At 41.5% G+C, this 10752-nt stretch overlaps 1 protein-coding gene across 2 annotated transcripts in view; it reads left to right on the forward strand.

Annotated features, from left to right (window-relative positions):
• The window catches only part of Phtf1 (putative homeodomain transcription factor 1), a 34190-nt gene extending 23438 nt beyond the window's left edge, over positions 1–10752 (forward strand). For both annotated transcript variants that reach the window (XM_055628751.1, XM_055628755.1), the window contains 8 exons: positions 55–183; positions 1014–1286; positions 2392–2523; positions 2992–3078; positions 6340–6495; positions 7273–7368; positions 8625–8750; positions 10265–10752. In XM_055628751.1, the coding sequence (XP_055484726.1) occupies positions 55–183; positions 1014–1286; positions 2392–2523; positions 2992–3078; positions 6340–6495; positions 7273–7368; positions 8625–8750; positions 10265–10285 (1020 nt within the window). In that variant the 3' untranslated portion in view covers positions 10286–10752. The remainder of the gene's footprint in view (positions 1–54; positions 184–1013; positions 1287–2391; positions 2524–2991; positions 3079–6339; positions 6496–7272; positions 7369–8624; positions 8751–10264) is intronic.

Here is a 10752-nt window from a genome sequence, read left to right on the forward strand (position 1 = left end):
AAAGAGGAAAGATGGAATGGATGGAAACAGTTTTCTATCTTTCTTTCTTCCCAGAACCATTTATTCTGGCTTCAGAATTCAAGTCCTGCCTCTGAGCGAGTTAGTGCAATAATCTGGGAAGGAAACGAGTGCAAAAAGATGGACATGTCTGTGTTGGAGATAAGTGGCATCATTATGAGCAGGGTAAGAGCATGTGCTTTGATCTCTTGAACAAAGCACTCATAGAAAGGCGGTTCTGTAAGAATCCATTCATTGATGAAGACTTGCGAGCTGTCTATAGTTTTATGTCAACTTGACACAGGCTAAAGACATCTGAGAGGAGGGAACATCAATTGGGAAGATGTCTTCATGAGATCAGGCTGCAGGCAAGCCTTTAGGGCACTTTCTTAATTACTGATGATGGGGGAGGGCCCAGCCCCATGTGGATGATGCCATTCCTGGGCTGCTTGTCCTGGGGTCTAGAAGAAAGTAGGCTGAGCAAGCCATGAGGAGCACTCCTCCATGGCCTCTGCATCAGCTCCTGCCCTTAAGTTCCTGTCCTGTTTGAGCTCCTGTTCTGACTTTCCTCAGTGATGAGCTGTTACCTGGAAGTGTAAGCTGAAATAAACCCTTCCCTCCCCAAGTTGATTTTGGTCATGCTGTTTCATCACAGCAGTAGCAACCCTAACTAGGACAACTTGTAACTTGGATTTGGAAACAGATTTTGAAGAAGCCTTTAGTTGGTGGACTTTACACTTGAATCATCTGATACTCAGGATGCTCTGCAGCTGTTCCTTAGACCGAAGCCTGGTTTGTAGTAAGTCAGGTCTCTTCACATGGTCCCTGCCTTGTTGCTGGAGGTGGAAACCAGGGCCTCTCACGTGTTTAGTTCTAATGCCAAACCAAGGCTTTCTATCCTCTTACTTGTATTCCTTTTAAGATTCATCTTTAATACTCTAAATGTATTTGATAAATACTTTTGGTAACTCTCGTTCCCTGTGAAGTACTGATGGAGATTTTAAATTGGGTTGCAGGTCAATGCGTACCAGCAAGGAGTTGTCTATCAGATGCTGGGGAATGCGGTCACCATTGGCTTAGCATTTTTTCCGTTTTTATATCGACTTTTCCGGGAGAAGAGCTTTGACCAGCTAATGTCCATCTCAGCAGAGGAGATCTTGACCCTCTTCTGTGGTGCACCGCCTGTCACACCTGTAGTTATTTTGTCTATAATTAATTTTTTTGAAAGATCGTGTCTTACTTGGATGTTTTTTTTCATGATGTGTGTGGCAGAGAGAACATACAAGCAGGTGAGTGGACAAACGGGCAGCATTTGTCACCTCTGCATCCATTTGCCACCATTGAATTGTTTGTTCCTTTGAGACTTGTGCATTTAATTTTCATATTATTGACTATTTGAAAAACATGTTATAATCTTTAAAACTATTTAAATGGCTGGGCGGTGGTGGTGCACGCCTTTAATCCCTGCATTTGGGAGGCAGAGGCAGGTGGATCTCTGTGAGTTCAAGGCCAGCCTGATCTACAGAGTGAGTCCAGGACAGCCAAGACTACCAGAGAAACCCTGTCTTGAAAAACAAAAACAAGAGAAGTTCTGTTCTTTTGCAATTTCATACATGTATTATTTTGATCCGTTCGCCCCTAGTACACTCTCTTACCTGTCCTCTCACTTGCACAGAACTCTCTTTTTCTTCTCATCAAGTCTCCTTTCTATTTTTATGTCTTTGAAAAATGACCCTGTGCCTTTAATGAGGCTGCTTTCATGAGTGTGGGTGTGGGGTTATTAGCTGGAGCAAAGACACCTCGGCCCAACCCACCCCTGGGCTCCATCTTACACAGCCATTAGTGCAGCAGCCATGTCATCTGAAATGCTGCTGGAGCCTGTGTGTAGAAACGAGTGGGGTAGGCTGCTGACTGCTCAGTGGCGGGAGCAGTACTTCATTTGTATTTTATCTATAGCACATACAGTGACAAGAAATGGATCGAAATCTGTTGAGTTATGGGTTTGAGAATTAACTATATTGGAGATGTGCATAAGGAATGTAATTTTTGAATGGGAATACAATTCTAGAGTCAGCCAGAATTGTGTATAAACATTAGAGGTTGTGAACCAGGCATGGTGGTCTACGCTTTTAGTCCCAGCACTTGTGAGTACAAGGTCTACAAAGTGAGTTCCAGGACAGCAAAGGTTATTACACAGAGAAACCCTATTCCAAAAAGAAAAAGAAAAAAGAAAAAAGATTTGAGATTGTGAATGTTGAGGGTTCATTAAAAGTTCCGGAGAATTTTAATTTTTTATAACACTTTAAATATTCTAGGAATACTATTGATGGTTATTGAACATAAACCTAGACACATGTACATTTCATTTTGTGTTTTTTTTTTAATCTCCTTTAGAGATTTTTATTTGCAAAACTTTTCAGCCATATTACTTCTGCCAGGAAAGCCAGGAAATATGAAATACCTCATTTCAGACTTAAAAAGGTGGAGAACATTAAAATATGGTTATCGCTGCGCTCCTACCTAAAGGTGAGCTATTTTAATTCACTGTGGGAGATGTGTAGGTCTATGGAAAGCATGTGCATTGATGAAGCTGGGTACAGTTGCTAAGCAGGCAAGGCTTTCTAGTCACTGGCAGATGGTTCAGCAGTGGCCAGCCTTACTGGATGCCGTGCGATACATGGTGTGCTGAAAGATAGTAGCAGTAGATAGTTAAGGTAGAAGAAGGAAGAGAACTGTTGCCTAGGACAAAGACCTAAGGATTGCATGCTTTTCTGACTGGGAAAGAGCTGAGCTGAAAATATGTTAATGTATTAACCTCTTAATTTGGAAAACATGGCTTTTAGTGTTTCAGGTTGTTGCCTCAAATATGTTATAATGCTCTATCAGACATTTCTCACATTTATTTTCACACGTAGTACATCTCAGAGCTAAGAGTGTGAAGGCTGTTGCTGTCTGACCATATTCTAAAACATTAACATGTGTCTTGCTCTACAGAGGCGGGGTCCACAGCGCTCAGTGGACGTGGTTGTGTCATCCGTCTTCTTACTGACACTTTCAATTGCTTTCATTTGTTGTGCACAGGTAAAGTTTCTTATCTGTTTTAATGGAAGAGGGAATTCTATGCAGTGCCCACTTTGTTTTATAACAGGCTGCTGGGCGCTCAAGTGTGTCTGCATATCTTACTATTTTGGATACCTGTTATTATTATTATTTAAAAAATCTCTTTGAAGTGGGAATGTTGAAGTCCTTGAGAATTCTTCAATGGTTCTAAGTTAGTTGAGTTGGCAATTTTTGACTATAAACTGTCACACTCTGATAGCTGTAAGTAGTGATCCACCCACATCCTTTCTTTAGCATTGTTAGTGCTTTGGGGGACTTCCTTTCTCATTCATATATTGTTCATCTGTTTACTGAATTATGGTATGGTGTGTTCTTGTTTTTACCTAGTGGATTATAATCTAGTATCTGCTTGTTTTGCTTTCTAAATTGTCCTATATTTGACCTGTGGGATCTGAAAGCAGTGTCCTTTTGATAGGTCTTTTTATCTCCTTATTAAAGCACTTTTACTCTTTCTGCTTTGTAAGAAGTTACAGGCTTACCTGGCATGGTGACATACACCTTCAATCCCAGCACTTGGGAGGCAGAGGCAGGTGGATCTCTCAGTTTGAGGCCAGCCTGGTCTACAGAGCAAGTCCTAGGAAAGCTAAGGCACAGCTTAGCTTTGAGACAGAGAAACCCTGTCTCAAAAAACAAAACCACCACAACAAAAGAAGTTACAGGCTTATCACACATCTTCCCTGTTTAGTGTTACCTGCAGTGGTCAGAGAACAGACTCAATGGTTTTCAGTCTTTTGAAATGGGTAGAGGCTTCCTTCATTCCCCGGCATTGCTCGGTTTTATTAAATCTGCCATTGCCGAGAGCAATGGTCTCTACATGCTGGTTTCTCCAGGTATAGTCACTGCATTGCACATATTCAGTGTTGCTTTTTGCTCTTGATGGACGTGTGCTTAAACCCATCATGATTGTGAAGTTTTTATTGCCAATTTTTGCTTTAAATATTTATGTTTGTGTGAGACAATCTCATTATGTAACCCAGGGTAGTCTCAAGTGGTGGCAGATATCTGTAAGTACAGCAGTTGAGAGAGGGAGGCAGCAGAAGGATCAAGACTTGAGAGAGGCCCTCCTTAACTATATATAGACTGGGTTGTTTGGGTCCCAAGGATTGAAGTCGGGTTTCTAGACTTATTAGCAGGTAACCTTGTTTGTTAAGCCATCTTGCTAGTCCCTGGTTACCTTTTTCTTATCCAACCTCATAGTCTTAGCTCTTTGGGGTTTCTTAACTATTTAAATGTAAAATAATTTCTACAACTATAAATACTGTTTGCTTCCTGTTTGGCTTATCTATTAATTTTTCTTTTCTGTTTTTGTTTTCTCCTTATTCATACTCCATTTAGTCTACTCTTTACCTGTACATTTGTTGCTATTGTCTGAGTAGTGACTTTAGAAATTAGCTGAGTGTGAAGTCTGATGAATTTATAGTCTAATTTATAGCTTCCTTGGTAATGGCAAGATTTTTTTTAAAAAGATTTATCTTTATGTGTATGGGTCTTTTGTCTGCATGTGTATCTGTCTGTATATCACATCTGGAATCCCAAAGGAGGACACTAGATCCCTTGAACTGGAGTTAGATGTTGGTGAGCTCCTCTGTGGGCTGGGAATTGAACTCCTGTCCTCTAAAGGAGCATCCAGCACTGTCAACCACTGAGCCACCTCTCCACCCTTAGTGACAAGATCCTCAAACACTTTCTTACATCTTTCCATTCTTCTTTTGTGTCATTCTCTGTTATTTAAGACCCAGGATGGAATTATTATCTGGGTAGCTAGTTACTGCTCAGCCGCAGCCGCACATCCATTGCTTTCTGCCCTGCTCCTGGGGCTGACTCTTGCCAGCCTGAGTCACAGTGCTCAGTGCTAGTTTGCTGCAGATGAGTTCTTTGCTCATTTGAAATGTCTTTTTTCTTTTAGTTTAGGTCTCCCGTAGGCCTGGATGGCTTCCAGTTAACTGTGTAGACAGGGAGGACCTTGAGCTTCTGAGCCTCCTGCCTGTGCTTCCCAAGTGCTGGGATTAGCTGCCCCACTTTTAGCTCACTTATTTTTTTGAAGTATATTATTTGGTGGAATAGAATCCTAGGGTGCCAGCTAGGTGTTTGTGTTTTCTTTTCAGTACTTCTAGGGTTCTGTTATTCTTTCCTTTTTCTTCTTTGAGACAGAGTCTCATTTAGTCGTCACTGGTCTGAAGCTTCCTTTGGAGATTAGGGTGACCTCAAACTCACAAAGGTCCACCTGCCTCTGATTAAAGGCCTAGGCCATTACACCTGGTTCTTATGTCTTTGGATTTCTATATTTTATCTTGAGAAGTTAGTTGTTGGTCTCACTGTTGTTTTACAAAAACTAAACTTTATCTGTGGCTTAAGAGTTAGGGTAGTTTTGTACGCATTCTGCTGTGATGCATGGATTGCCTAAGGGAAGGCCCAGCACTGGCTGCCAGTTGGGTCTTTCCTCATCTTGGTTATAGCTGATTGATTACGGTGACCCTGATTCAGACTGAGCTAAAGAGCTTTACTTTTCCTGAAATCATAGTTAAACTGAGATATTGGGTGACAAGTTTTGGAGAAGAAAGGTCAGGAAGGATCATTGTGGCCAAGGGTCTCATGACAAACCAAGACTGGCAGTAGTGGAAGCTCACAGAGTCCTGTGAGGCTATAGAGTTGGTCAGGTGACAAGGGAAGAAAGGGGGCAGCTGCTTGGTGACTTCCTGCATATTTCAAAGGCTTCTGTGAGAGTTCTCTGAATAGTTTTTCAAGAAATTATCCTAACTTTCTTGGGCTTTCTTGAGTGAAGTGCTTTACTTTTAACTCAGTAACTTTTAAAGTAGTGAAACCTAAGACACACAGTAGGCTCAGTGCAGCTGTGCAGCCATGCTGTTACAGGAATCCTAAAATAGAATTGAGCTGGGCGTGAGGGCCATTGCCACTGGAGCTTTTGTTGTTAGTCAGACGCAGTGAGCGCCTTGTGCCCGTGAGCATACTCTGAGCACACTCAGGAAGCTGGAAATCTGTTTCTTACCTTGCTCCTTGGAGGCCCTTGCAGTCTTTGATGAAAAAAAAAATATAGGGAACTTGGAGAATTACACAATGCCTAAGCAAGTAAAAATACCTTATGAATATTCAACTCCTCTCCTTTGAGTCTTAAAGTGTGGATTGCTGGTAACATTTTAAAATTGACACGAATAATTCTGTGATATTAAGACAACTATTGCACTTCTTCTGTTCCTTTGATAGGTTCTTCAAGGTCACAAGACATTCCTGAATGATGCTTACAACTGGGAGTTCTTGATCTGGGAAACAGCATTGTTGCTTTTCTTGCTTCGCCTGGCCTCACTAGGGTCAGAAACCAATAAGAAATATAGCAATGTTTCTATCCTGCTCACTGAACAGGTACAGAGGGGCCCCTCAGCTTGCCAGTAGTTAGAGGCTATAGGCTGCAGAACCGATGTCGGGGATGGGGCTGAGTCACCAACTGGGACTCATGCTGTAATTGTCTTTTTAATTCTCCACATAAAGTGAGCATAATAACATCGTTATCTTCCGTAGCACTGGAAAGAACGAAGAGCCAATGTGCTGAAAGGACTCTGTTCTATAAAGGTGTTTTTATTGGTACCTGTGAATACACAGTAGGACTGACAGATTTTTTGGTGACTATGGAGTGATAATGCATTTTCTATGTTAATTTTGATGTTAAGTTCAAGTTTTCCATAAAAATTAAGTAAAAACCCTTGGGATAATTTGTTTTTATTGCTTTGGTGTTCGGGTCATAGTGGATCATTCTTTCTCTATGAGAAAAAATGATTTAGTAAGTTAAAGCAGGTGTCTTTTTTCTTCTCCATAAGTGTTTATTGAAGATATTAGATTACCTGAGGGATAGTGAGAAGAGGAAGGCATAGTGTTTGAATACACAGAATTTGCTGATTTTGTTACAATTAGTATTTTTCATTATTTTGATACTTAAATTGTTTCGTCAGTGATTTTAAAAATTTTCTCTAAGTAGCTTTTCCTTACCAAAGAGGCAAAGGGTCGGGGAAGAGGACGTGGCCCCATAGCTGCGACACTACAGATACAGATTTTACTCGAGAACATGACCCTCAAGATTGGCCAGCTGTTATGCAGCGTGTGTTTTCTGTAGAATTTACCTTGCTCCTCTTTCTTTTCTCTTAGATTAATTTATATCTTAAGATGGAAAAAAAGCCAAATAAGAAAGAACAGCTCACTCTAGTAAACAATGTATTGAAGCTGTCCACCAAGTTGTTAAAGGTAAGCGGTGTCTCACTGCAGTGTGACTTAGTCAGCTTCTAGAGACAAAGGGTTGGTAATGTTATGCCTGGGTCAGTCCAGAGCTGTCTGAAGCCTCCAGAAGCAAGGCAAGGGATTGTGGCTTCCGTTACCATGTGGTCCATCTGATCAGAAAGAGAACTTGTTTCTTCTGGACAAGGCTGGGAGATCTCTGGCTTATTCTTGGTATCCCTCGGGTACAGTTTGACCATGGGAAAGCAGACTTCTATTGGCCCATGGACAGGGTTTTGTCTGAGTTTGAGCGCTTAGGCCTGCTGAAGGGCTGTGAGCGTGGCCAAGCTTTCTGTCATTCCTGTCATCCCCAGGCATGCCAGTATGAAGAGGCTGCTGGAGGTACAGATACGCAAGCCTTACTCTCCCCTGCCACAAGACTGGTTCCTGTCACTGTGTCCTCAGCCCTGTTCGCAGAGGCACTAATACCATTGGTGCTGCTGGGCTGGAGAAGCAGCTGCTTGTCTCACAGTCATTGTGCTTGCCTAGTCTGGAGTTTCCTGAGGCTCTGGAAGCCTTCCGAAGGCCACCTTTGTTACTGAGTCCAAGACCTTCAGCTCTCTTATTGTTGAACTCTGGAAAGATCTATGGCTGTCAGGTCTTTCTGCTGGACATTCACCTACCAAGCCAAAAGGCCTACCTTTCTCTGTGTACAGGGCCCAGGCTCTGCCTGCTGGCTGCTCAGTGTTTTTGTGTAAGAAAGATGAAGCAAATTAAGCTTGTTTTGAATTATGTCATTAAATCCATGTTTTACTACTTAGAAACAACCTCTGACCAGTGCTAGGCAATATAGGTTCAGAATGCTGGCATGATGGTTTTAGGCTAATGGGAAAGAATTTTCAGTCTCATAACCTAGGTTCTGATGGTACTCAGGTCATTCATGTTTTGTTTTGAGATGGTATAACTATATACCCCTGGTTGACCTGACATTGACTGTGTAGGCCAGCGTAGCTTTGAACTCAACATGGATCTGCATGTCTTGATTCTCAAAGCTGGGGTTAAAGGCACTCATAAAAAACCAGTACTAATGACTTATTGCCCCTTTCCTCTTTCACAAGAGTAGGCCATGGAGAGGTTGGTTAAACCCTAACAAGTTTCTTTAAAAGTAGCTCTGGGATGTTAAGGAAGAGCCATAAGCAGCATCCTCACCCAAGACTTAAAACAAGCATGGAGTAATGGTGACCTTTGGGAAGCCATGTTTCATCTCAATTCTCTCATCCCTGTAGGAGCTGGACACACCATTTAGACTCTATGGACTGACCATGAACCCCTTAATCTACAACATCACAAGAGTGGTCATCCTCTCTGCTGTCTCTGGAGTCATAAGCGATCTTCTAGGATTCAACATAAGAGTAAGCTGTAATGACTGCGCTGTGTGTAGCCTTTTTGGTCTGTAAAGCACTGCGAGTGTCCGTGGGGCTGACAGTGATTGGGGATATTTGACATGGTAGTTTGCAGGCTTCTCAGCTTAGCTTTTCTCATTTTACAAAAGTAAAACACTCAACTTTTGGCCAGACTGAAAATCCAATTTTGAATTTTATGTTAGTAGCATGGTCTGGGTGAGCATGTTACTGTGACCCAGGGAAACAGAGGAGTGACCGAAACCTGCAAAATGTTAACAGTAGTGTGCCACTCTTTTTAAATTGTGTGTGTGTTTGTTTTTGAGACAGGGTTTCTCTGTGTAGCCTTAGCTGTCCTGCAACTCACTTTGTAGACAGGCTGGCCTCGAACTCACAGAGATCTGCCTGCCTCTGCTTCCTGAGTGCTGGGATTAAAGGGGTGCACCACCACCTGGCTAGAGTGCCACTTTTGATGTGAAAATATTTATTTTCCCATTCCATTGTCAGAATTGTTACTTATTCCTTCTTATATAAAGGGTTCTTTTGGAAATCAGTTTGGAAGTTTCTCAAAAAATTAAAAACAGAACTATGACATGACCCAGCTATTTCACTCCTGGGCACATTTCCAGAACTCCATCACTACCACAGAGATACTTATACCTCATGTTTATTGCTGCTTTAGTCACTGTATCAAAGAGTGGACTCAACCTTGTTGTCCATCCAGATAAATGGATGATGAAAATCTGGTACACATATAAAATGAAATACTATTCAGCTCTAGAAAAATGAAATCACAAAATCTGGAGGAAAATGGACATAGAATGTGTAATCTTAAGTGTAATTACACAGTTTCATAAAGAAAAAACCCTGCATGTGTTCCCTCATGTGGATTCTAGCCCAAAATATATGTGTGGACATGTGGATCAGTATAACATGGAAAGGAAGACAGGAGGTCAGTGTTAGGGGATGAGAAAAGGACATGGAAGGTCATAAAGCTACTGGCTTTTCTAGTGTTAATTCTGTAATGGGTCTCTGTGTGTGTGGGTAAGTGCATAAAAGAACAATTGAGGGAGCTGGAGAGATGGCTCAGCAGTTGAGAACACTTGTTGCTTTTGCAGAAGATGTGGGTTCAGTTCTTGGTACCCACATGATGGTTCACAACTGTCTATAACTCCAGTTCCAAGGGATCCAACATACTCTTCTGACTCTGGTCAGGAATGCATGTGGAGCACATACATACATGCAGGAAAAGCCCTTATATAAAATAAGAATAAATCTTTAAAATATAAATGATAGTGAAAGTGAAAAGTTCAGAACCATAATTGATAATGAAAGTGTACAGTCTAGAATGACATGCCACAGCTCAGGATGTCGACTTTGCATCTACTAAGTTCACTGTGCAATGTTTTTTTATTTGCAAGTTCTTAATAAAATGTTAATAAACAGTTCTCAGTTCATAGTCATGTAAATACATATCTAAATCCTTCTTGTCTTACAACTAACTCTTTATATTTATTTTTCCTTAGCTGTGGAAAATTAAGTCCTAAGCTGAGACATGTGCCTGGACTCTTCTGGCTGGTGTCACTCTTCACCCGCTGAGGACAAAGATGGACACAGAAACCTGCAGGCTCACATGCATAAGCCTCTATTCAGCCCAGTCTAACAACTGACGTTTCTAGAGGGGCACATCCTTTCCCTGGGCATGCGTGCTAAAACCTGCACTTTCATGGTTCTCAAGCAATGTGAATAGTCAGCAAACTAAAGCTGCCTGACAGATGCAGGACTGTTTTCTGAGTCAGGAGATTTATCCTGGAGCCTCCAGTGCTGTGCTAGTTCTATTTACTGGAAATAGTCTATTGGGTAACTGTGGTAGATGCCCAAAGCATGAAGCAACTATCTTTTATTGGAAATAGGCAAATTCGGTACTTTTCTATATAGTCTATGAATTGGGGATTTCTCTATCGGAGAGAAACTATTTTAGGTTGAATCCAAATAAAAGAACTTTACTGGAAAA

This window comes from Psammomys obesus, unplaced genomic scaffold, assembly GCF_907164565.1.
Source record: "Psammomys obesus unplaced genomic scaffold, mPsaObe1.curated_primary_1811, whole genome shotgun sequence".
Lineage (NCBI taxonomy): Eukaryota > Metazoa > Chordata > Mammalia > Rodentia > Muridae > Psammomys > Psammomys obesus.